Source organism: Pseudopipra pipra, chromosome 17 (genome assembly GCF_036250125.1).
Source record: "Pseudopipra pipra isolate bDixPip1 chromosome 17, bDixPip1.hap1, whole genome shotgun sequence".
Taxonomy (NCBI): Eukaryota; Metazoa; Chordata; class Aves; order Passeriformes; family Pipridae; genus Pseudopipra; species Pseudopipra pipra.
Genome location: NC_087565.1, coordinates 3,019,096 through 3,045,234, shown reverse-complemented (window position 1 = coordinate 3,045,234; position 26,139 = coordinate 3,019,096). Strand labels below are relative to the sequence as shown.

The 26,139-nt window shown below is 51.8% G+C and overlaps 2 protein-coding genes across 3 annotated transcripts; one reads left to right on the top strand and one right to left on the bottom strand.

Annotated features, from left to right (window-relative positions):
- Positions 1 to 1,141: 1,141 nt before the first annotated feature.
- Positions 1,142 to 6,002, bottom strand: LOC135423506 (protein TENP-like). The gene is made up of 15 exons (XM_064673789.1): positions 5,894 to 6,002; positions 5,552 to 5,645; positions 5,158 to 5,265; positions 4,870 to 5,007; positions 4,413 to 4,458; positions 4,135 to 4,195; positions 3,831 to 3,922; positions 3,554 to 3,730; positions 3,202 to 3,243; positions 2,910 to 3,074; positions 2,549 to 2,616; positions 2,204 to 2,249; positions 1,918 to 1,981; positions 1,744 to 1,820; positions 1,142 to 1,464 (listed from the first exon to the last, which is right to left on the bottom strand). The coding sequence occupies exons 1-15, from the start codon at positions 6,000 to 6,002 to the stop codon at positions 1,396 to 1,398; spliced, it is 1,356 nt and encodes a 451-aa protein (XP_064529859.1). The 3' UTR covers positions 1,142 to 1,395.
- A 6,292-nt stretch (positions 6,003 to 12,294) lies between these two features.
- Positions 12,295 to 21,473, top strand: LOC135423505 (BPI fold-containing family B member 3-like). 2 transcript variants are annotated; one of them, XM_064673786.1, is made up of 15 exons: positions 12,295 to 14,462; positions 15,035 to 15,146; positions 16,384 to 16,485; positions 16,586 to 16,708; positions 17,072 to 17,135; positions 17,599 to 17,659; positions 18,027 to 18,106; positions 18,735 to 18,947; positions 19,085 to 19,138; positions 19,233 to 19,403; positions 19,793 to 19,860; positions 20,172 to 20,214; positions 20,635 to 20,698; positions 20,822 to 20,898; positions 21,147 to 21,473. In XM_064673786.1, the coding sequence occupies exons 1-15, from the start codon at positions 14,396 to 14,398 to the stop codon at positions 21,219 to 21,221; spliced, it is 1,374 nt and encodes a 457-aa protein (XP_064529856.1). In that variant the 5' UTR covers positions 12,295 to 14,395; the 3' UTR covers positions 21,222 to 21,473. The 2 variants fall into 2 exon arrangements, with proteins under 2 accessions (XP_064529856.1, XP_064529858.1); XM_064673788.1 differs by lacking the exons at positions 12,295 to 14,462; positions 15,035 to 15,146 and adding an exon at positions 15,910 to 16,022.
- The last annotated feature ends 4,666 nt before the right edge of the window (positions 21,474 to 26,139 follow it).

The following is a 26,139-nucleotide window of genomic DNA, read 5'->3' as shown; positions in this document are numbered from 1 at the left end:
CATGCAGTGAAGCCTAGACCGAGAATATCCCCTGGCAAAGAAATACATCTCTTTATTACTGTAGCTTATTCCTTTTGGGAAAGTGGTTTAAGATATATTAGTCAAAGAATAATGGTTGCAGCTCTACCAGGAAACTTTTATCAGGAGCAGTTCCCACTATGGCCAACTTTGGGCATTAACATCATTAGTCAGGTCCCCTCGCTGGGCACATAAACCTTCAGGGTTCCTTACTCTTTGTAGTAAATCAACCTGGCTTGTTTTGTTTGCTTTCCTATTTCTGAGCCTCTGAAATATGAGGTTTTGAAGTGTTTTTCAGCAGCTTCAGGGGCTGGAAAGATGGCTGTAGGTGTGGCAAGCGAAAGCAGATGTAGATGTAATTAATATGGTTTTATGGCTGGGGTGTTACATGAAACATCACCATGGGAGAGCTGAGGTTGGAGCTGCATGGTCAGGATAAGGATACTCCTTCTGGGCTGCACAGCCAGGGTTCAGGATGCTCCTCCTGGGCATCAGCCATGTGCTTGCCCTGGCCAGGGCAGTTGCTAGAAACACCCAGTCACTGTGCTACTGGGACAGCTTTTGGGGCTTTGGTACCACCCACCCTTCCCTTCTGGATGCTCTTGTCTGTTGTGGATGTTTTTTTCCCCCCCTTTTGTCTCCTGAACAACCTGGAGACACATCTGGTCAGTAGGAAAGAGCATCCCAATGCCAATGGCTGCGCAGTCTGATGCCTGCAGTCACCTCTCATTCAGCACTTTCTCTGTGATGAGCTTTCTCAGCAGCGAAGTGTTGAAAATATAACTGCCTTCATGTCTAAAATTAGAAACCATTCTGCAGACTGATTTCCTCCCCCTCTTCTTCTTTCTGACCCAGGAAACCCAACAGCCGTAGTGTTCCCATAGTAACACGAGACATGGAAGAAAAGCAGATGAAAGATCTCTCGTTGTAGGGGCCATGTCGTCCTGCAGCTGAGAAGGCAGGAGGCTGCTTTGCATCCTTGTAAATGAGTGGAATCTTCATTCTCCCTTAATTAAATGTCTGGACATCGTATTGGTACCAGTTCTTAGCAAGGCAAAATTCATCTGTTTACAGGTACAAATTGCTGAGGGGGAAAAATGTCAACAGGCACACTAGAAAATGCAGAGTTAAAGAGAAATGTTTAATTAAAGCACGGAACATTATTACAATCCATCTTCTGTGCAATGGAAGTGCCAGGGGTAGGGCTGGAAGAGAAAGGTGCTAATGGAACGTTGTCATTATCCAGAATATGACACCATGATGTTTTAGTAGGGCAAGAAAGAAGATTTTCAACATTTCAAGCAGTGACAAACCACGGAGTGTGATGTGAGAGTCGACAGAATGCTTTTGCCACTGTTTTACTCCAGGTACCAGACTTCAGCCCAGGGTGGTTGCCTCACCAGTCCTCGCCTCTAGCTGGAGGTTGCAGGGGATCAAGACATAGTCCTGAGCAGGGGAGGAAGGAGTGCTGAGCATGGTGCCTGTGTGGTTCCATCAGCCCTAACAGGGCTCACCACCACCCACAGCCCCTCTGACACAGCCAGGGCCTGTGTCCCTGGGGCTAAAGAGGGGCTGGGCCTATTTAAAGCAACAAAACTTGGTTTTGCAGGTTACCAGAGCTGGAGGAACAGCCTGATTTATTCCGAAGCTGGGAGGTTAGCATTGCTCCCATGCTCCCTTTAAATCAAACACAGCAGGGAGCAGTTTAAAGGTTTTGTTTCTTACCCTGTGAATTGTGACATTGACATCGGTGTAGGTGAAACTGGCGATGTGGGGCAGGAAAACACCTCCTCTCAGGACCACTAGGAAAAGAAAGAGGGACAGTTGCCAGCTGGGTGCTGCCTGGGTCTGTGTTGAGCATCCCGTGAGGCAGCACCTGCAGAGCTCCCATGTCCTCACCGTTAATCTGGGCCGGCACCTCCTCACGGATTGTGGGCAAGAATAACTCCTCCAGCAAGGCAGCCTGTGGGGGAAAGCCAGGGGCAGCTCACGGTGTGGGACTAAAGCAGGAGGCAGAGACCCATGAGAGAGGGTCCTGATGCTCACTGCACCTCTCCCCATCCCACAAGGACCCAACTCTCCCTTTCACCAGGTGCAACGAGGACTCAAAGTCAGTATTTCAGTATTTCCCTGCTGGCACCCACTGCCCAGGATGGCTGGAAGGGCTGTGGCCAGGAGCACCTACCAGCACAGGACCCACGTCAGAGGCAGCCAGGCTGAGCTCAATATCCCTGGAAAACAAAGAGCAGCACAGGAGCTGCTGGTGCTGAGCTGTAATAAGCAGTGACTTCCCTGTTTCCCCAATCCCTTGGCTGGGCTCAGGAACAATGCAGGGGGTGGAAGGTGCAATTCCCACTTTTCTCCCTAACCATGTTTCTGGAGTCTCACTGTTTCCCTGAGGAAGGAGCTACCTCTGCAATGCCCAAACTCTAAAAGCTAAGAACTTCCCAGGACCCCTTTGCCTCTCCTTTCCCTGCTGTGGCTGGGACGTGTCCCCTTCAGGCACCCAGAGCACAGCTGGGTTCATTACTCTATCGCTGCTGCAGAGATTATCATCCTTGTGTCTGTGACGCTGAGGTGAAGCCTTGCAGACACGTCCTGTGGAGAGAACAGAGGGCAGATCAGCAAGGAAATGGCCCCACTTCAGCTTTGAATAGTGGGATGTGATGAACTCATCCGTGTGTTGCCACCCGCAACGTGCTCCCTGCGTGATGCCACATGGGCAAATGCTGCTGGAGACCTGGGAGCACCATGATGGGAAAAGGCTGAATCAGCCTCTGTGTGGCTGCAGTCAGACCAGGGCTCAGAGCAAAGGGCAGTGCCCGTGGGCAGCATGGGCAGGCTTGCAGCGCCCGCTCCCCGAGCTCAGTGTGCTTGCAGGGCACACTCACCACGTTCACACTCAGGAAGCTCTGGAAAACTGATGATACTGCTCCGATCTGGGCAGTCAGGAAGAGCTTCAGGATTGCTTTGCCTTCCTCCAGCACCACTCGAGGAGAACTCCGGGTCGTAACTTGCAGCACCACTGGTAGGTCCTCTTGGAAGAGGGAGCCCATCTGACGAAGGAACGGGGTTATTTCTGGGCATGGAGGCACCCCTGGACCCCCAGGGTGGTGGGTGGGCAGCTGGGGGTCACTGTCTAAGCTGGGGCTGTGCCTCGGGGTGACAGTGACAGCAACACACCTGACTGATCTTCCCCGCCAGGGTGGCAGTGGTCAGTGGGCTCTGAAAGACAAAGCACAGCTCACGATCAGATTAATGTGGCTGCTGCTCCAGGGGTCGTGTCCAGTGTGGCCATGCAGGCCCTGCATGGAGCCCTTCTCATGCCAGGAGCAGTGTACATGTTATCCTTTGTGGCAAACTCCATTAGACCAATAATATTTTTGGGAGAGTGAGGGTGACTCCTGTGGGCACTCAGACACACTCTAATTAATTTCTGTGCAAGGCACGTGTCTCCTCCAAGCTGTTCCCAGGGGAGGGCTGTCCCTTCAAGTGCTTATCTCCTACTGCTTCCTTTCTTGCTTGCTCCACTCACCAGGATGGTTGTGTTGAAGGCCCCAGACATTTCCAGGGCAAAGAAGAGGCTGGTGTAGAAGTGCTCGGAGAAAGCCAGGGTGAGGTGGGAAGGGCTGGAGCTTGCTGGCTCAGGCATGCTGAAGGGCACAGGGCTGACTGGCAGGGGGATCGCTGTCCCTGACACCTGGAAAGTTGTCTGCAGGGACACAGGCAAGGACAAAATGAGTTTGAGGTGTCTCAGGGCATTGTAGCACTGGAAGGGAAGCAGCTTTGGGAGCTGGAAAGCGAGGACTTACTTGCAAGGAGATGATGATTCCCTGCTCAGAGTACATGGGGGCAGCCAGGGGCACATACTGGACCTGGCAACTCGGTGTGATGGGGAAAGGAGCTGCAAATGGAGCAGAGGGATGCTCAGGAAGAGAAGCACAGCAGTGGCAGGGGATTGGCTCTGGGAAGCATACAGGGAAAGAGCCGGGCAGAGGGAGCAGGTCCCTTGGGAGATGATGGCAGCAGAGTCACTGCTGCTGCAGCCTCACAGCCTGCTCCAAAATGACCCCTGAAGCCCTCAGTCCATAACGGAACTGAAAGCCAAGTGCTCACCTGCCAGAGACATCAAACGTTCATTTGGGAAAAGCAGCAGTTTGGAGACTTCCAGGCAAATCTATGGAATAAGAACAAAAAGAGAGGTGATAGATGAACATTGGAGTCTGCTGGCATTGGGTGTCCTGGAATGCAGCCAGGAGCCAGGGGACAATGGCAGTGTCCAGTGAGCATGGAATTGTGGGGCAGAGCTGGAAAAGCACCAGGTAGACTTAAAGTGCTCTAATTCTTACAGAACTGTACAACGTTGTCTCGTGCCTTTACAAACCTTATCTTACCTTTTCAACATTGATCTGCTTGTCCACATCTGATCCTGAGGATGTGCTGGGTAAAAACAGAGCAGAAGTTAGGCAAGAACCAGCCCAGCCAAGATGGGGTAAGTGTATTTTATCTGACCCAAAAGGCATCCAGAGACAATTACCATTATTTTCTATCATCAGTTAGGCTGTGATTACAATTCAGAACTGCCACTGGACTTGAACTAAAAGCATTCCTGCTGGACAATTCTGAAAGTGCTGCTCCCTTATGAGAGACTGAAATTCTCTCCAAATGGGAAACCCCCCAAAAAAGCAGAGCAAAATTCCTCCCACAAAGATAAAACTTTTGTGTAGGCCTTTGTTAGCTTTCGGTGAACAGATTGTAACCTGATCACCTTCCCAACTAGCATGCTTGTGCCTCAGTTTCTTCTTTCCCCCACTACCCAGATCCCACAAGGAGGAAAACCGTGGGGCCGACCTGTCCATCTCCTCGGTGCTCTGCAGCTCCTCCAGGGTGGGTTTGCAGGCAGAGGTCACCAGCTCCAGGTTCCCTTCGGGGTTCATCTCCACATGGAGGTCTGCCAGGATGGACAGTTGCATCTCCTTGGTGGTCGAGCTGTGCCGGGGAGGAGAGGAGGAGGCTGGAGCCAGGGGGTGCTCCTGGCCGTGCTCCCCCCAGGCGACCCTTGTTCCTGCAGATGCTGGATCCTTGTCGCTCCAGCCAGGAGCTCAGGCTGGTTCCAGCCCGTGCAGTCCCAGCACTCACGGGGCAGATGTGATGCCAAGGTCCACATCGATGCTCAGCCGCATCCCGGTGTCGGGGACGAGCGTCAGGGAAAACTCGTCAACTTTGACAGAGTTAATTTGGTTCCTGCTGGAGCAGAAATGAAGGTGTGGGGAGACCAGCACAGCCTGATGTGCAGTCCCTGAGAAGCACCAGAAGTCCGTGAGATTCTGCACAGGTAAATCCATGCTCCTAGGCCAGCATGGGGTCTGCTACCCTTGCACCCCAATGGAGGAGCCAGGAGACCATTTCTAAATCTCTTGGTCTCCAGGAGGAATTTTGCCCTCTCTGGCAAAATGCCTTTTGTGACAATACTCAAACGCTGGCATAAACCAGGGGTATGGCAGCAAAGCCTGGGCAAGAGAGGGCAACTCACCTGCTTGGGGAGGTGGGAGACGGGTCTGGGTTTGGTGGGGGCATAAGGTCCTGCCTGAGGACTGACTCTGCATGTGGCTTTGAAACTTCAGCAACTGTGGAATAGGACAGATGTTTAATGAAACCCTCTGGAGCTTGTGTCCTGATGGAAGGACTGAAACCCACCCAGGTGACACACTTCCATCCCTTACTAACACCCTGCTGTTAGCAGTAGGCAGGGGGTGATGCAGGTGAACTGAGTAGTGCCACAAGATTCTGGTGCTGGAGTTTGGTGTTTCATCACTGAAGATGCCACTGCCTCCCCTCCCCACTGCTGGTGTGGGAGATGTGGGTCTGAACTTACGGTATTTCAGTCCTGAGGGGGTGAGGATGCCACCACAGTCGGGTGACTTGATGGTGTGAGCTGGGACCAGGAGGCTCAGGAGGATGCTCAGGGTGCGGAGCATTGCCATGCCAGCACCTGGAGGAGAAGGAGGAGGAGGAGGAGGAGGGCACCCACAGAGAGCAGCGTGGCCCTGGGCTGGCCACTGAGGTACAGAGCCACAGATCCACTCCTGGATGGGGCTTGTGGTGCGGAGCTTGTCAGCTTTGGTGCAATAACAACCCAGAGCTCTTGTGTTCTGCTTTAAAAGCACTGACAGATGCTCAGCCTTGAAGAAACCCTGTGCCTGTAAGCAAGAACGGTGCCTGCAGCGATATCACACCTGCTGAAGAGCACAGAACAGCCACAACTGGTATAAAACCACCAAATAAACAGGAGCTAAAATTAATAGAGGAAGGAATGGAAGTTATGGAGGAGGCTAAAGTCAAATGAAAAGGTGAAAGTGTTATCTATCTCTGAAATACATTTGGGAATCGTTTATAATGTCTGTAATGCTCTTATAATATTAAGAAAACAAGAAATTCAGAAAGTTTAACCTGCAGGAAACATACATATTTATCTCAGTCTTTGAAGAAAGTGGACTTCTGGTGAGTGCTGACCCTTATGGAGACACACAAAAGTAAGTAGGTGCCATGCCTGTATCAAGCTATTCAGTTTGCAAATGCATCTTTACCTCTCCTGGCCGGTCTTCCCATTCTTCTGACTCAGTCCGTGTCTTGCCGTGGCCCCACTGAGGAATTCTGCTGGTTTATATATCCTTCCAATCCAGGCTGATGGAGCAGGAATTGGCAAAGAGGGCTGGGAACACGGACACCGTGGGGACACTTTGATTTCTGTACCATTTTAATTGTTTCCCCATAGACTTGATTACACTGGCTGTTGACCTGGCGAGGTGAAGTATTGAACAGCAGGTGCTGGGGCAGCTTGTCTTCACTGTGGTGTTCCTGAGGAGCACAAAGAAAGGCCTCTGGGTGAAGGGTGCCAAGAAATCAAACATTGTTAGAAAGCAAATGTGGGTGTCTTTTCTCTGCAGCTGTGCTTTCTCCTGAACACCAAAATGACAGCCAACTCCATGTCCACCTCTGCTATGGAGACAGGCTGAGAGAGTTGGGATTGTCCAGCCTGGAGAAGAGAAGGCTCTGGGGAGACCTTAGAGCCCCTTCCAATGCCTAAAGGGGTTCCAAGGGAGCTGGAGGCGGACTTTGGACAAGGGTGTGGAGTGACAGGTCGAGGGAGAATGGCTTCACACTGACAGAGGGCAGGGTTAGATTGGAGATTAGGAAGAAGTTCTTCCCTGTGAGGGTGGTGAGGCCCTGGCACAGGTTACCCAGAGAAGCTGTGGCTGCCTCATCCCTGGAAGTGTTCAAGGCCAGGAGTGGGGCTTGGAGCAACCTGGGACAGTGGAAGGTATCAGACCAGAAGGGATGAGACCTGCATGTGTTGTGCTGAAGGAGGTCTTGACAATTCATCAAGGATGTCCTCCATTTCCATCAGGCCTGGGTAAGTCTGTTGAAGGTAATGGGAGTGTTTCTGTTGGGTTCAGCAAGTTTTAGAGCAGATAGAAATATGGAATGGCCCATGTGCAATAATTCCTTCATCTCTTTAACCCATGACTAACCAAAAACCACTGGCAATATTTATTATGACTGGTATTAAAAAGGATGGGTGACATCCACTCTCTTCGATAATATCCCTACAAGCACTGAAAGCATTCATGGAAACGAATCAGAGTTCCTCTCCTTCCTGTGTTGAGTCCATTGTGTTCTCCTGGCTTCCTTTGGGCCTGGAGGATAGAGCATGGACCACCTGTAAACACCATGTATACACATCCTCCATGGTCTCACCAGCTCTCCTTTGTGCTCTGTGTTGTGACCTCCCATGCCTCCCTGATATTTGTGATCTCAACTTTGAGGCACGACCAGTCTTCCAGAGAGGGTTGAGCTGCCCATTTTGGTCTGACTCTCTTGGCAGAAGGGTGAGGTGTTCAGTGCTTGTTGAAACACCTGCTGCCTGGGCAGCAACCATTGTCCTTTGTGCACTGGTGACTTGAGGTACTGGGTGCTTGTTCCAGGTGCATCTTGACACATTCAAAGCCCTTGGCTCTCCCCAGTGCTGTGTTGTTCTTCTGCTCAGCACGACAGAAAAATGCCAAGAAAAGCAGAATTCCAGCCACATTGAGCATTTCCATTGAAGGCATCCAGAGAGCAGTGTCAAGAGAAAATATGGATATAGAGCAACCTACCAAGGGAGAGCAGGATTTACAGTTCTACGCTGATGTGCACAGCCCATTGAGAGGCAAGAAACGTGTTCAGAAAAGTAAATCCATTGAGAAGGTTGTAACCCCCAGATGAATCCCTTGGGGCCATGGAAGGTGTTTCACAGGATCTGACTTTGGTAGGGACTTGGACACAGCCTAAAAAACTCTCTGAGAAATGAGTCTTTGCTGTGTTTTAGAGCAGCAGTTGGGAATTTGCCCCTGTGATTCCTTGTTCCAGCACAAGTGGTATCAGCAGCTCTCCCTGAGACTGGGGATTTTCTGGGGAGCATTATTATCACTTCCAGCAGTGCAAGGGTTGGGGATAAGCCGCCACCATAGTGCTTAGAGGTGGATTTTCTCCTCCTGAAGAGCTGTTCTGGACCTGATGATGCCTGTGGAGGCTTAATTAGGTGTCAACTCACAGCATAATGACTGATCAAGTTACTAGCACAAAAGTGTCTTTCTGGCATGATGTGCTCCTTGTTGGGAGTTATCCATAAATCTTACACTCCTGCTAGATAAGATGTAAATCTCCCTGTCTGGGCTTAGCAGTGGGCCACCGAGCACGGCACTGGGAGGGAGGTAATGACAGATTAAACATCACCACACGTTTTATACAGAAGTGAATAGAGGAAATAAATTACTTGGTGCTGCAGTACCGTATGGGAAGGAGCTCTCAGAGCCAGGTCCTGCTGGGTGGGATACCCAGAAAGGGACAGGTGAGGGCACAGTGGTGACCACTAACCTCAGGGGCAGCCTCAGTGACAGCAGCAGCATGGCCAGTCAGAGCAGAGCTTTCCTCCAGTGCAGTGTTTAGCTGCTGATGTGCCATTGGGAACTGTGTCCAGCTCATTGTCTCTCTCTGTCCATTGAAGCCCACACTCTCCCATAAGGCTCTGCTGTCTCTGGAGTTCTGTGAGCAGCCAGTCCAGATCAGAAGGTGTCAAGGCTTTGGTTCATTCTGTTCCCTGGTGGGTGGCTGGCGTGGTCAGGAGGAGCTGCTGCCCCAGAAGCTGTCATCAGGATTGACCTTGGAACGACTGACCATGGTAAGCACTCAGACACATTAGTGTCCATGTGCGGACATGATTCCACCTGTCCATGCCCCATGCTTCACATCTAAAATGAACCTGCCAAGCTCCCATCAGCACCCAAGGATGGCAGAGATGGCTGCAATTGTAATTCACAACGCCCAAGGAGTCCCGCTGGGTCTTGGCTGTGTTTGGATGGGAATATGTTAAAAGTGATATTTTATACAGTGCGGTGGGAGCACCACAACCCCTCACCCTCTGGCACAGGCTCCTCCCTGGGGGGTTTGTGCTGTATTCCCTGTATTGTCCAAACTCTCCAGCAGTCTCTGCTGCTCTGAATGGGAGTGATGTTCTGCAGAAAATGGCAGAGGAAGCTGCAAAAAAAAAAAAAAAAGAAGCCCAACGTCAAACCCATCAAAGGCATCTCGGGGTGAGTGATGAGCCGCAGCCTCGCACCGGAACCGGGGATGAGCAAATAAGAGTAGGAGGTTGGGAAGTGTCAGCCTGGAGGCAGCCACGAATCACTCCCCACTAACAAGAGGGATATTAAAGCTGGTGATTTTCTGCATGGTTGTGTCTACAAACACACGGAGAAACTATAACTTAAAGGCAACAAAGCTCGTCGGCTCCTGCCTCAGCACCGTCTGGGGTGGATGTGGTGGCTCTGCAGCACTGGGAGTTGGCTCTCAAAGCTGGGGTGCCCAGCTTTTGTCCACGATGTCCTGAGGGAACCCCAGAATTTCTGGAGGATCAGAGCTGGCCCTCCAGCCCCCACATCCATGCTGGGTGGGGGCATGGAGACTCTTTGAATGCCGTAACATCTTTTTTCTGTTTTTTTTTCAAAACTGAACTTTGTGGCCTTTTTGCTGGGAAGAAACTTGTTTTGAAGTTTAAAAGTAGTTTTAAACGGAATGTTTAAACAAGAAGGGGAAGAGAAGAGGTGATAATATCAGTGAGATGTCACTTTGCTGTAAGCATCTAAGCCCAGGCATAAGGCTCTGACAGCTCCCTTTTCCCAGCTCTTCTCCTCTGTTTTTCCCACAGGCTGGAGGCGAAAGGTTTCTGTCCCCCGGTGATCTCAGTCGTGCTGTCCCCAGGCTCAGGGCTCTTCATGGCTGTCTTAGTCCAAATGACCAGGACTGGGAAAAGGTCAGTGGAAGCTGGTGCCAGCAGGGCTGGGGGACTTGTTCACTCCCTGGGTTTGTCCTGTGCTGACCAAGCTTTGCTCTGAGCAGCTTTATAGGAGGAGACATGGAAATTGCTCTGGCTGCAAACCTGATGGCCAGAGGGTGGCTGGGGCAGGACACCACAGGCACCCCCTGGTTCAGCCCCAGGAACTGCCACATCGCCCTCATCAGCATTAGAGCCAACCTCCCCAGCAGGTACGTCCCAAAGGACACATCTCTGGTGTGCCAGGACTGACAATTCCTAAGGGGCAGGTAACAGCACTGTTGGATCTTTCAGTCTGCAGGTTTGGATTTCTACAGCACACATACACCTACCAGGAGGCAAACATCAGCAGGGGCGAGGTAGGGACACCACTGTGGTGGCTTTGCTGTCCCCTGGGTCACCCTTGGACTTTGTGCCATTAGTCCATCACACCTGAGCACAGAAGCACCTGTTAAATCTCACCCATGTGCTTTTTTGTTGTTAAATCCACAGAACGTGCTGGTGCTGGACATGCCTGTTGCAGAGACCTGAGGGATGGGGACATGTGGCTGTGACCCACGCTGTGGCCAGGACCCGGTGGGGATGGGTGGGTGAGGGAGCAGCAACGTGCTGGGCTTCCCAGGGTGCTTCTTCCTCTTTCCTTGGCTTTTCAATAGTTTGAATCCAGAAGCTGAAACAAAAAGACCCCATCACTCCTTGGTGAGGCTGTCCTGCCGTGCACTGTCAGAACCAGCTGGGCATGGCTGGGCAGAGGCCACGTGTCCTGAAAGAACTGATCTCTAAACAAACCACATTTGCATCATCAGGATGCAACGTCCTCACCTCCTGGAGGAGGGAGGCACAAGAAGGGGACCCCCTGCTCTGCAGGGTGCATGTGCTGCGAGAGGTGGGGAGTGTGTCTGCAGCTGTGTGTGGGGATTAAGGACCTCAGAACAAGTCAGGACTCACAGAATGAGTTAGATTCGGGCTGGTGTCGAGGTTTATCAGCTGCTTCTCAGATATTGATCCCAAGCCTGTAGCTCACTGACTGCTGGATAATTCCTTGTCATTAGTAAGTCAATAAACAGCTTCGATCCTGCTTTCATCGAGCTGACAGGATTTGAACACCTTTTCCTAGTGACAGGGAGCCGGTGCGGAATTGAGGATGCCTTTGGAAATTTTTAAGAAATTGTATTTTTAAGAAATTGCCCTGACAAAAACCCTTTGGGGAGGCAGGCTCTGAGAATCCTGTCTGCTCTCTCTGTGCACTGCCAGACCCACGGGGATTTGTTCTGCACCATGTGTAAGGAATCATTCTCCTTGGGAGTCCTCAGAAGTGAGGAAGGAGCTGTAAAACCAGCTCCCCATGAAAACTGGAGTTTATGGTGCCTCTCTTCATGTTGCTCCAAACATGGGCAGCACCCAGTGCATATTTTAGAGAGATTTCCCTAATTGTTCTTGCATTAGCCAAGAGACAGTTGAACAGATTGAGTCTCAATTCCCTTGAGAAGAACAAAAAATGAATCCAAATATCTGTACACAGCCCTCCTAGGGAAATTAAGGCTGAGAATCTTGGTGGGTACCTAGTTAATTTTTCATGGAACAACTCCACTATCACGTAACTGGTATTTGGTGCCCTGGAGCACTTACTGGAGGTGCAGCCTTATCCAGTGCTGTCCCCTGGAACCCTACACAGACCCAGCAGCCCTGATCCTGCAGCATCAGGGATGTACCTCAGTGGTCCCAGAGGGATGACAGGGCAAACCCAGCTTGTGCTGGCTCACAGATCCCCACAGAGGCTGTTTCCTAAGGCAGAGAGACCATGTTGGAACGATGCCATCAATGGGAGAGCACAGCAGATCCATCTCATTTTCCAGCCATGACTAAGATATTTCACTCAGCCTGTCCTGGTCAGAGCTTGCTAATGTCAAGGTCTTGGATGCTTCTGGGGGTTACGTGCCCCTTACTGTTTGCCTGACCTCTTCATTGCAGGTGATCCAAGCAGGGAGAACTGATGTGAACCTATCTGTTCACATCACTCCTATTCTTCTCCCTTTGACCAAATCCGTTCTGGTTTACTCCATGTTTCTGTCCTCACTCAGTGATTTGGCTTTGTGTCCCTGGGGCTTTGAAAGTCACTTTAGCGAGACCTGGACATCAGCATGTCATTGTCTTTGTTGGAATCCACCTCGGGTTCTCCAAAATAGTGAGTGGTCAGAGACCTCTTCATTCAGCAGCTGCTGGGGAGAGGCCAAGTTACTGTCGTGCCTGAAAGGTCACTGCACAGGAGCTATTCCCGGTGATGCCACCCTGCCCCTTCCCTGTGCACTGACCAGTATCAAGGCTGTCTTTATGATAATTCAGGTTTCGGACAGTGGTTGCCCAGAGCATAAAGTGATTCATGATGGATGATAACATAATACCACCTTGTTAATGCTCTCTTCCATCTTATCAGATGTCATGATCTTGCCATGTCATGGGGCTTTGTGCTCCTGGCTGATCAGGTTGCAAGGAGAGTGACAACTCCTTCAGTGTTTTGACACCTTTGCCACCCCTTCCTTGGCCTTTAAGTAGCCAAGGTATTTTTATTTAAGGTATTTTTTTTAAAGCTGGTAATAATGTGTGACGAAAGCTGGCTAATCTGCTGGAAATATTTATTTCCAAGTTTGCAGAAAGTATTAACTCCGAGCACGTGTTTTTCTGGACTGTTTTTCATCGGAGCTGGGGAGCAGCCATTCCCATCCACCCCTGTTGTCAGTGAGGGCACGGGGGAGTGAACAGTTCACCTCTGTCCCCTTTGGCCAGTGCATTGTCCCTCCAGCACACACAGCTTTTGCTGTGCAGGTTGGAATGTGCCCAACACACGGAGACCACATTTGCTCTTGGGTCCCCAGGGGAAGGTTTCTTTTCCTTGCCCCAAAGAGCTGCTGCTCTGGTGCAGTGGCTCTGTGTATCCTGGGCAGCAATCAGGGCAAGGGACTGAAGAGAGCTGTGGGGAGGAGGCAGAAAACCCTGGGCAGCTGCAGGACATCTGTTGCAAGGGGTGGTGTGGTAGGGAGGTGCCTCTCTTGGTGCACCCACACAGGGATCAACAATCCTTCCAGGACTTCAGAAAGACCCCAGATCAGCCAGCTCTGGCCTGGGAGTTCCCTGGCTTTGTGGGCAATGTCATCAGCCTCTCAACCCATGAAAACATCCCAGCTCCAGTCCTCTGGAGTGCCCTGAGAAGAAGTGATGGACCTGGCAGCAATGCCATGCCAGTTAGAACAGGGCAGCATTTTCCAGTCTCCGAAGAGTCTGTCAGCTCAGGGTGTCTGCTAGGCCATGACACCTGATCAATGCACCTTGTCATGGTGTCACTATTCCTTCCCAACTCAATAACCCCTTTTCCTCAGTTATCAAAGGGATCATGAGCCATTCCAGTCCCTGGACAGGGGATGTTGGTTTTAATAAATGTTGGGTTCAGTGACAGGCTGGAGGCAAGTTTAATGGGAGTGCTGGGCATGTCCTGCTGGCCTGGACAGTAAATACCTGTCTGTGTTACTATCTCTACTTGTCTTTACATTGAGAAAGGTGCTGCCTGGTCCTTCATTTATCACCCATAATATGTGGCACATCCCCACTCGTGGGCTTAATGCTCAGTACTGCAGCCCCAAAAACTGCAGAAGTACTTAACAGGAAGAAGTGACCAGTGTTTTGACACTTTTTTTAGTCAAAATCTCAATTTTATTAAAAAAAAAAAAAGAGAAGATATTTTATCAGGGCGTGACATCTCAACCATGTCCACACCTTGACAGGCTGAAAGGATGATGTACCAAACCAGGCACCCAGAGCTGGCTGAGTCTGTGCCTACAGATCGTTGCTCAATGATTTACCTAACTCCTAACATCTCCATGGAAATATTTGCAGTGGAAGTCACCAGAAACCAAATATTGTTTGTTTTGCTCCCCACCAATTATTCTGTATGTCCTAAATGATATCACTTGCCCTTTTCCTGTTGTGAAGCTCTATATATGACGATCCTTGATGCAGGTCATCCTCAGAAGACAGGGACATTGGCTGGAGAGAGCCTCGTCCTTCAGAGCTTGGTCAGGTAAGAGAAAACTTACTCCTCAAAAAGTGTGCTCCTTGCTCCTGCAAACCCTCAATGTTCCTTTGAGAGTGTTTGCTTTTTAGCAAAAATTATTATTCTTGCCTCCTACCTGCTTGAATTATGCTCCAGCAAGTAAAATGTGCAGCTACTTTCACTGTGAGTCTCTCAAGAACAGATGTGAGTGTTCACTGGATTTGCAGTCCTTGCAGAAGAAAGGGTATTTCAGGGTTTTCATAAACAATTATCACTTAAATTATCTTTGGTATAACTCTATTATCTGAAATAGATTTCTAGCTAAGGGGAATTAGACCTCTCACACTTGTTTTGATCCCTTTCTGATGAGCTATTTACATTTAAATAGATTTGGGGCAATGAAGTTCTTTTTGGTTCTTTGGAAAAAAAAAAGAAGAAAAAGCTACTTCAAGTTTTAGGTCACACAGAAACATTTCAATGACACTGAAACTTTAAGAATTATTTTCTGCTTTTTACAATCTTTCCTCCTCCTCTTTCCTCCCGCCATGGGCTGGTGCTCACTCTCCCAGCCCTGCACTGATGGCAATCACTTCCCACAGTTATCAGGACCGAAGATGTCGGCATTCTGGACTGTTGTCCTCCTCAGCAGTCTGCTGGCCCCTTCACAAGGATTTGGACTCATACCCTTGGTTGCCAGAGGAGATACAGATGGTAAGTGTATGTGAGAGACAGGATTTATCCTTTCTTTGACTCTTTTTGTCTCTTGATCATGCTCAGAAAATCAGAAGCTGGTCCAGATCCACTCAGCAGTAGTGCCAATGCTGGTAATTTGCATTTATAAAGCACTTTGCAGATGTTTCTTCAGATACTTCACAGTGGCTGGTGCCACCACGTCATTTACACGAAGGAGGACAGTGGAGGGGAAGGAACAGCCAGGCTGGCACAACTTGTGTGCTGAGTTCATGTAGCTCACAGTGACCTCCCACCCTATTTTTCAGGTTTTAAAGGTTCACCAGCCAGAGGTGTTCCCCAGAAGCCTCAAGGTGGTCTCCTTGGTGGCAATCTGCTTGGTGGTCTCCTTGGAAAAGGTGGTGCCGTAGGCAGTCTCCTTGGAAAAGAAGGAGTTGTTGGAGGTCTCCTTGGCAAAGATGGTGCTGTTGGCAGTCTCCTTGGAAAAGAAGGAGTTGTTGGCAGTCTCCTTGACAAAGATGGAGCTGTTGGGGGTCTCCTTGGTGGGGACGGTCTCCTTGGTGGTCTCCTTGGTGAAGATGGTGCTGTTGGTGGTCTCCTTGGTGGAGATGGTCTCCTTGGTGGTCTCCTTGGTGGAGGTGGTCTCCTTGGTGGAGATGGTCTCCTTGGTGGTCTCCTTGGTGGAGATGGTCTGCTTGGTGGTCTCCTTGACAGGGATGGTGTCCTTGGAGGTATCCTTGGCAAAGATGGTGTCGTTGATGGTCTCCTTGGCAAAGATGGTCTTGTTGATACTCTCCTTGATACTGTCCTTGAGCTTCTCATTGGCAAAAATGGTCTCCTCAGCAAAAATGGTCTCGTTGGCAGCCTTCTTGGGAGAAATGGTGAAGAACTCGTGGGGTGAGTGAGAGTGGGAGATGAGTGGCCCTGAGCAGCCCAGTGTGTCTGGGCCATCCTTGGGAAAGGAGGCTCTAGTCTGGAGCCTGCTGTCTGCACACACAGGGCCCCCTCTTTCCCCTCATGGGGCAGGTTTATAAGTGGAGGTTCATCTGTTGGGAGTTTCTGCCTGTGCCTGCCATGCCAGGGTGCCTTGTATGGGCTACATGCTGCTCCTGGCTGCTGGGGATCCCTGATGACCCAGGGTGGAGAGGATCCCAAGAGCATGGGTCTAAAATTGGCCACAGTGCTGGGGGCTGAGGGGACAGGGCACCCACTGCACAAATGTGCTCTTCATTGCCTTTTCCTCATTTCAACCATCCAGGCTGAGAATTGTGAACAACACCCTCCCCAAAATAAGCCTGCGCTCCCTGCCAGGCTTTGGCCACCAGGTGGACTTCAACACCCAGCTGCTGGTAGAGAGCAGGTATGGCATGTCCATGTGGGGCATGGGGGGGTCATCATCTCTTTGGAAAGTAGATGGTCAGCAAATTTCCTGACCTGCATGCTGTGCTCCCCCTGAGCAGTGTGCCGGGCCAGCCGCTCTGCGAGCAGGTGGAGGTAGATGCAACCATGCTGGTCCAGGACACGTGGACGGCTCACCAGAGCAACATGAACTGCAAGACTGTTGACATAAACACCCATGTGAGGTAGGAATCCGGTGTGAGGTAACACCTCTGTGAGTGGGCTGCCCGTGGCTCCTGTGGCAGTGGGACACCTTGGTGCCATCAATGGCAGCGCTTTCCTGTCTGACACCTTGGAGGGTGAACTACCCAGCTGAAAGGCTTGGAGGGAAACTGCCATCCTTTTTTAAAAAATTTTGGCTAAGAAAAGAACATTTTGGGGTGCTGGGAACCTAGCCCTCAGTGGAATTCAGAGGGCTCAGGTTTGGTAATATTTTGGCTCTGAATACGGACAATTCAAGTGAGCCCTCATGTTTCTCTTGTGTGAAACACTTCTACTTTCCAGTACTAACCTAAGTCACTTGTTAATTCCTGTTTTCTTCCTAACAGTCCCAGAGTGCCAATTCTGGATGAGCCTTTGAAACGCCTCCTTAGTGATGTCCTGAGTGATCTGGTGAGTCTGCACAGCCATCTTCACACCAGCCACCAGCGCAGTGCTGGGTGGGCAGGCAGAAGAACAGGCAGCATGGGCAGCGTGGGCAGTGCAGGCAGGGCAGGCAGTGGGCCAGGCTGCCCCATGGATGTGGCTGTTTGCACAGCTGTGGGCTCAGCTGGGGCGGTCAGCCTGTCCTCCCTGCTGAAAGACACCAGCACCATCATCTGTGCCAGGCTCTGCTGGCAAACAGATTTCTGAGGCAGGTGCTGGCTTAGCAGCCACTAACCCAGGTGAGACCCACGCTGGGCCAGAGGGGCCACTCACCCACCCGATGCTGAGCTCTGTGTGACAGGATGTCCCACCCAGCACTGCCCACAGCGGCTCTGCCCACGTGTGCAGCCCAGCAGAGCCTGCTGTCACTGTTGGTGCCATGTCACCCACTGCTGCAGCAGGACCCTCTCACTTCCCTCTTCCTCCCCAGGGCTGCAACATCATCAATGCCAAGCTCAACGTGGTGAACTCTCTGCTTGGCTCCAGGAACCGTAAGTGCTGGCACCTCCTTTCCCTCTGCTCCTGGGGATCCCTGCACTTAGCATGGCTTGTTTTTTTACACTGGGTAAATACACATATTTTAGCAATTTTCTAAAAACACAACGCTCAGGTCAAGCCCAGCATTAAGATTCCCTACCCCTGCAGCAGCAGCCAGCTCTTCCTGCAGAAACCCACTGCAGAAACTGTTGCTTCTAGAAACAACATTTTTTTGCTATGAAATAGAGTTTTCTAGCAGCTTTTCCATCTGGGAACTCAGTGAGCAGGAACTGCCATTGGTTCCAATAACTCTTGGGACCATGGGATTTGGGAGCACCCCCTGCCATTGCAGCTGAAGAGTTTTCTTCCCTGTGTCCACAGAGATGCTCCCGCTCGGGGCTCTGGGGGACCTGCCCCCCTTCTCCATCCTCGGTAGTGACTCCATCCAGCTGGATCTGAACGTAAGTGCCACCGTGTTCCCTGGTCCCAAAACCTCTGATTTGGTGAGTTTGAGTGGTTCACTGGAACGTGATGGCTCTTTGTCAAAGGCTCCTTGGATTCCAGCTGTCTGCAGGCACGTGTTCTTTGGAAGAGTCTGATGAGTCTGCCCCAGCCACATCCCTGCTTACGCCACTGCTGTGTCTCTACCTGATTTTTTTACCTGTTAATCCTTGATGGTGGCATGAGCCAGAACGGCTTCATGCTACTTAGCTATTAGTTAAGCATAATTGTAGCACTCTCATAGTTGTTAATTAGAAAAGTTTAATTTCATGCAGGAGCAGCAGTCACTGCTCACAGGCGTGTTCTATTTATAAGTGGTTTGTCAAAGTCTGGAAATTGATAGGGACCGTAATCAGGCCCAAAATATCAGCAGTGTGTTTTTCCAGTTAGGAGATATGGCAGCATTTTAATGGGGAAGGGGTAGCAGATGCAGCCTTGTCTGTGCCAGAGCAGCCTGGAGCAGTCCTGTGTTCATTAAAGTGCCAATAAACCCTGTGTGAGCCTCTCCTCAAGGTCCATAGGTGGGCAGGGTGCCCAGTGCAACCCTCTGAGCACCACCAACATCCCTGTCCACTCTGTCCCATACAGCTCCTCCCCGGCAATGCCGAGGGTGGCACAGTGGCCCCCACTCAGCAACTGCCACTCGCCGCCACCCTGCTGCTGGCCACTGGCCGCCCACCACAGCTCAGCCTCTCCCAGGACACCCTCAGCACCCTGCTGGAGCAGGTCCAGGGGCAGGGAGCCCTCAACCTTAGCATCACCAACTCGCTGATGAGCAGCCAATCCCCTCTCCAAGGCCAGGTCAGTGTCCTGCTTGCTCTTGGGTGACCCAAATGTGCTCACTGCTGCCTGTTTGTGTTTGTGGGGTTCAGCTGAGCCCAGTGTGGGCTTGGCACAAACCCTCTCGGCCAACAGTGTCACTGGTGCTGTTCCCACAGGCTCCCGAGAGCACCTCGCTGTCCGTGTCTGCCCTTTTCCCGTTCATCCCCCAGGTCAGCCACCTCCTCCGTGTGCATTGATTCCAACCCCTCCACCCACCCCAGCCATGCAAATACCCCCTTGCCCTGACCTTCTCTGCCCCTGCAGCTTGCCCGCTCCCTCCCTGGCTCTCTGCCACTGGAGCTGCGTGTCCGGATGAGAGATGAGCCAGTGGTGGCCGTGAGGGATGGAAGAGCCACCGTCACCCTCAAAGCCTCGGTTGACGTCCACGTTCCTGCCCTACAGACCTCCCAGGGGCTCCTCTTCTCCATCGACACGGTGAGTGAGCTCTGGGGGGATGAGATCCCCAGAACAGGGCAATGGCTGAGGCTGGCTGCCTGCTGGCATCTCCTTGGCTTGTCCTGCCCTTGGCTCTGCAGTATTTGTACTTTTGAATTTACTGCATCGTCAAAACGGTGGTGCTCAGTCCTTTAAACACGCTCGTAACCAAGCACAAAGTGTAAGTAAAATGTTTCAGGAACAACTCAATATAAAGACAGGAAGGTGAACCCTGGGGAGAGAGATACATGATGCCATCCGTCACAAAAATGTGGCTTCTAGGCACAGACAAGTGTTTTTTCTTAGAATGAGTAATTTACAAATACACTTTTCAGTCTTGGGAGCTGTGCAGGGGAATAACCTCATTTCTTTCATTGTTCCATTTTCAGGACATTGTTCTGAACATCACCCCATCGGTCTCTGACGGCAAACTGCAAACCTCCCTGGCTCTCGACAGGTAGAGACAAGCTCTGCAGGTGGCAGGGCTCTGCCTGGGGACCAACAAATGGGGCTGGTGGCAGTGATGGGGGACTGTGATGTAGACATGGTAGAGATGCCATGTTAGGCTGCCAGAGCCTTCCTGCTGCCTCCCAGCCCCAAACTCAGACCAAGTGCATGGCTGAAGTCATGAGACAGTTGTAAAAAAGGCTCTATTTTCAAAATCCTGTATCTTTATGAGGGTGAGACAAATTCCAGACCAAGAAAGGGTCTGGAGGAGGAGGCTGCAGCTGATGCACCCCAACTCTACCTTGTTTTTATCTTTTGTAGCATCAAGGTGACACGGTCCCCCCCGTCACTCAACCCTTCTGCTGTAAGTGCTTGCACTGGATCAAGGTGCTGCAGGGATTGATGCAATGGCCAGGGAGTCTGTGTATGAGAGGAAAACCCAAAAGCCAATTCTTCTTCAGTCTTCACCTTTCTTCTTCCTTTGGTAGAGGCCAATTACTCTCTGCCCTGCCAATCCCCCCATGCCCTACAGCGATGACACTTGCGTGTCTCTCTTAACTTGGTGGCAGCACAGTGGGGGTGCTGGGAAAGGGAGAGGAATAACCAAGAAGAAATTACCCCGAAAGCATGTCCCTGCAGATCCCACCTCAGTCCTGGAGGGGTTTCACTGAAGGAAACTTCCCAGCATCTGTGTTCCATAGCAAACTGAGTAGAACTCAATTGATAACCCTAACCTCACTAACCATTGCTCTCTTCTGCTACTGACACATCTTCTTCCCTGCAGGTCCCCTCGCTCACGGAATGGCTCAAGCAGATCCTCACAGCTACATATGTACCTGGTGTTAATGGTATGGCAGGGTGGGGTCCCCTCTTATCTCAGACTCAGACAGATTTGGGGCTCTGCCCCTCCCCTTGCTGCCTGTGTTCAGGGTTTCCTCCTTGTGACAAGATGCTTTCACCTATTTTTGCAGACGCCTTCCATGTGTCGGTCCCTCTGCCCAACGTCCTCAACACCAACCTCAGGAATGCTGAAGTCACCATCACTGATGTAAGGATTGCATTTCCCACCACGCTGTGTCCCAGGGAGTGGGGATGTGCCCACCCGGGGTTTGGGACCTGCAGATCCCACAGCCCCACACTACCCCGGCCAACCCCATTTCCCATGGGCTGCTCCCAGTGTCCAGGAGGTCCCTCTGCTGGTGTGGACCCACAGAAAAACCTCACCTGGGGATACAGGAAAACACAGGTAAAAGTCTGAATGAGAAAACTGAGTAGTTTTTGTGCTGCGTCTTCCAGGTGGACGAGCTGCCCGGCCAGACCACTCTTGAAAGATACTGCCCGAGAGGAGCCTCGATGCTGCTCCCTTTCTGAGGCAGCACACCGTGCACCCCAAGCCTTGCTCCACTCTCTCCCTCTTCCTTTCCCTCAAGCACTGCCCTGTGCTGTGGCTGTGGCCTGAGCAAGGCCAGCAATTGCCTCTGGCTGACATCGGGGTGGGAAAGCTGCTCTGCTGGTGGATGTTACGGTGTTTCTAGGGCCCCTTTTAACATCCACAGCTATTCCTTAGGCAGAAAGATTACTCTTGTATTGCTCTTTCAATAAAAATCTCTCATTGCCTCAGTATTTCCCTTTCTGGATATTTATTTATACGAGTTCTGGCTGCCAGCACCCGTTTGCACTGTGTCCCTCTGCCACACGGCCCACGGAGGGGTGGCACAGCAAGGTGAGGAGGCTGCACCTACAGCCAAGAAACTGGTACCTTCAGAGAGCATTTCTGAAGCTCAGCCTGTGACACCAGGTGTGAAACAGCCACTCACAGGGCCGCTGGGTTTGGTGGTGGTTGGTGCCCTGCTGCAGCCCACCTTGTGCCTGACTGATGGAGGGCAGAGAGGGGCTTGCCATGCAGCACTGGCACAGATATAGCAAAGCTCCTGCTGACATCTCCCACTCCTTTGGAGCCCTTGTTCCAGCCGCTGCAGGGAGCAGTTCCTGGCCAGTGGCTTGCTGGCAGCAGATCCCACATGGTGGGATGGTGCTTGTTGTGCAAGGCTCTGTCCAGAACCAGGTATGGATAACCTGAGCTCACACCTCCTTTGTTTAGAGGCATACTATCCCCTGGTTGTGTAAGATGCACTAGGTTGCCCAAAAAAGCACATTTGATCTCACAAAGGTATTAAGTGTTGACGGCACCTGGACAAAAGGGCCCTTATAGCCTGGAGTGGTCGGGGAGGTGTCCCAGCTCAGGGACTTTTTGGAGGCTGTGGAAGTACTGTCTGCTGGGAAGGAGCTGGCAGCTGCAGGGTGGGTGGGGCAATCCTCAGGAACCACTCCTGGAGGTTCCTCAAGCACTAAAGGAGAGAAAAATCTCCTGGCACTTTTCTGAAGGCTCCTCATGTGCTTGCTGGAAAATTAAAAAATTCCCCCTGATACGGTAACCTGTGTGTGCCAGCTGGTGTGCAAGTGCCAGCAGGGATTTCTCTGGAATAAGCTGATTTCCCAGCATGACTCTTTCAGATCAGCACAGCCTCACTGTTACAGCCACAGAATCTCGGGCTCCTTTTCCTTCCCTTTAGCCCTGGGCTCTGGGGTAACAGCGCTGCCTGATACTGGGTGTCCAATAACCTGTTGCTCAATGCTTTTCCCTGGCTTAAAAATCTTTACTTATATTGGAATGTATGAAACTTATGTAATATGTGAAAATCATGTAATTAAAATTTCAGCTGGCCAGACCCCTAAAAGGAGAAAGCTCTGTGCAGGGTCTGATGGCAAGTGATGTGTCCAGCTCTTACAGGCTCCCTCGGTCAAGAACAAGTCCTCCGAGGTGTCCTGGGAGAGGTGCCACTCCAAAATGGATATCCCAGCACTGATGGAAGTGGGGACCTGCTGGGTGGACTCATAGGAGGTGTCCTTGGTGGTGGTGGTGATGGTGGTCTGCTTGGTGGTATTACTGGTGGTCTGCTGGGTGGTGGTGGTGAAGGGCTGCTGGGAGGACTGGCTGGAGGCCTGATTGGTGGAGGGAGTGATGCTGGTGGTGGCTTGCTGGGTGCAGGGGGTGGTGGAGGTGCTTATGGTGGGGGTCCCAGCAACCCTCCCAGAGGCTGCCCAGCAGCTGGTGGCAATGTCCCCAGGGATGGCAGCCCTGTGGGGGTTGCTGGAAGAGCGCAGGGACAAGGAGGTCTGCTTGGCAACGGAGGTCTCCTCGGCACAGCAGGGATCCTCAGTGGCTCTGGTGGCCTTCTTGGCAGAGCAGGGCTCCTGGGAAATGGAGGGCTGCTGGGAGGCAGCGGCCTGCTCAGCGTCCTCGGGGAAGGTGGCTTGCTCAGCACCATCCAGGGGCTCACCGGGTAAGGACAGCACAGTCCAGGTGCCTTGCAGGGGGAACATCTCAGTGCTGTTTTGGGGGAGCAATGGTGGTGCTTTGGTAGATGCTCAGGTCTGGTTTGGAGCTGATGCTTTGAGAAAAACGAGATAAAAGCTGCCTGGGAATCCTGCAGGTTTGCATCGCAAAGGAGCCTCCTGAGCTGCCCAGGGAAGGGCAGAGGAGGCAGCAGCACGGACGTGTTTGCCCATAGAGGGTGCACGAGCTGCGCGCTGGTGGCTGCTGCCGAGCCAACACTCCCGTCTGCAGCCCACACGATTAACTCTGCTTTGAAGCCCAGCAGAAGCAGAAAAAAACGATAAAGCAAAAGAACCAAGCTTCTGATAAAACTGGAAAATAACTAAACCAGGGAAATAACTGAGAAAACTCGGTATCTTTTGCCGTTTCTGGTCTAACTGGTCTCTGACTCGCCCACCTCCTCAGCGTGGCTGGGTGTGAGCAATGGAGCCGGGCTGGTTTGTGCCAGGCTCAGGGCTGTCACTCGCAGTGTCACCCTCGCTGTCCCTGCAGGCTGAGGATCGTGGAGGAGACGCTGCCCAGGGTGTCCCTGAGGCTCCTGCCTGGCATTGGTGCCACACCCGAGTGGCCCTCAATGGCAAGAGGTGGGTCAGGCTGGGGGTGGAGCTGCTGGTGGCAGTGCCAGCCATGTGCTGGGACCAGGGGAAGAACCTTCCCGGAGGGTGTCTCAGGGGGGAACACTGTTCCTGTCCCTCGAGAAGAGGCTGTTGCTCTGAAGGTCACTCCCTTCTCCCTGTGTAGCCTCTCGAGTTTGCTCGAGATCACTGTGGAGGTGAACATCACAGCAAGGGTCAGACTGTGTCACGGGGCTGAACAACGGGCTGGTGGTGATGGTCTCTGTGTGCCCCTCACACAGCCACAGAGAACAGATGTGCTCTCTCAGAAGTCCTGTGGGACAGTTCTGTCCCATGTGCCACATACACAGGTCATTTTAACTGACATGGTGTGGGGTCTCCTGAGATGTGAGCATGTGGTGTGTACATTGTAGAAGCCACTCGGGCTGAGGTTGTTTCTGCTCATTTAAGGAGACTATGCACTAGTAGATAAAAGGCAGCAATAAATTTCCCACTGGCTATTTTGGGATGCAAATTACAGTTATCTCATGCAAAATCCAAGCAGAAACGATTCACTTTGCTGCTGCAATTGCCTTGCTCCGGGAGGTCTGTGCTCGGCGCTATTCATAGGGAATTGTTTAACAAGACCCATTTACTTTGCAGCAGGTTGTTTTCATGGTGCTCCTTTATTTTTCCACAGCCTGCTCCCAATTGTGGATAATTTATTGGCAAGCGTCCTGAACAGACTTCTTCCTAATCTGGTAAATCAGAAAAAAAACCTATTCTGGGAAGGAGTGATGAGTTTGAAAAGCTGCAGTGCAGCTCCCCATGGCATCACTGGTGCTCAGAGCAGGAGCACAGTCAGTGTTCCAGGGCTGCTGCATCCACCCACCCAGTGGTTTGGGATTAGTGGGGGACACATACTATGTCTCCAGCAGCTTGGGAGAAGCTTTTTCCTCCTTCTCAACATGAGGTCTGGCCAAGTGCTGGGAGTTCCTAACGGTGCTCTGGACCATCTTACAGACTAATGGAGTCTCTCCTCTCACCTGAAAGCCACAGGGTCTTTCTAGCCATCCCCCATGGGCTCCTGGGCCCCAGTCCTAACCCCACTTCTCTGGGGAAGGGCAAGGTGCCCAGGGACACACCCAGAGCTGGTGGAGTCCCCGTTGGGGCTGCCATCCCACGTGCCTGGTGCTCCCGTGCCCAGGGAAAGCCCTGCAGAGCCAGGTGGGGCTTTGTGTCCTTGTCTGGCTCTGAACACGGGTTCTCACCAGCCCATCCTGACTCCTGCAGCTCTGCCTGGTGGTCGACATCGCCCTGAGACTTGTCAATGACCAGCTGGAACTTGTGAACTGTAAGGACATGATGGGTCCCATGTCTTGTCACTGCCCTGCACCGCGTGTCACCTCCGCTCCAGCTGTGGGAGGACTGGGACACCCTTTGCTCTGCCGCTGCACTTTGGGGGGAAAGAGCAAACCCCTCGCTTCACCCTGACCCCAGATCTGCCCCATGCCAGGAGCAGGGACCTCCAGAAGCTCCCTGGCTCTTCTGGAAGAAAAGGAGCTGCTAGGCAATGAAGGGAGGATTTGCAGCTGAGTCCAACAGGGAAACACAGACACTCCCTCTGTCCCCAGCACTGGTGCCCCTGGGTTTGCTGGGCAGCATCCAGTACACTGTGTTCAGCCTTCCCCTGCTAACAGGCCAGTTCCTTGAGGTGGACTTGAATGTGAGTCCTGCATCTTCTCCTTCCATCTATGCACAGGGGTTGGGATATTTCCCTTGGGTTCAGGAGGGACTCCTTGGGCTGTGTACCCATGAATAGGGGGCTCCAAGGTGAGCTGTGGAAGTTGGCAGAGGTCCTGGCTCTGTGCCCTGCTCTCACCACTGTCATGGGAGAGCGCAGCAGGGTTTGGGTTTCATGAGTTCTGGAGAAGGAAATGTCACGGGCCTGACTTGGCGAGGCCATGCATGCAGCCATTTCGCACCAAGGGAATATGAAGTTAACCGTAAAGGCAAATATTGCAAACATTTTGACCTGTGTTTCCTTTCCCTGTGATTTCAGGGAAGTCACACTTCACAGCCAGCAAAGAGGAAATGTACCTGCTCCATCCTTCCCTGGGCTTTCCTCATTCCTCACGTCGGGTATATAAAAGCCACTGCCAGCAGCTGTGACCATGGGCAGCTCCACTGTGACATCAAAGGGTCCAGGTAAGTGGCACTGAAGGACCGTGGCCACCGTGCCAGCTCCATCAGGCAACCCACAGCTCAGTGTAACTCGGCTTGAAAAGCAGGAATTTTAATGATGTTTTCCTTTGATTTCTGTAGCAGCATTTAATCA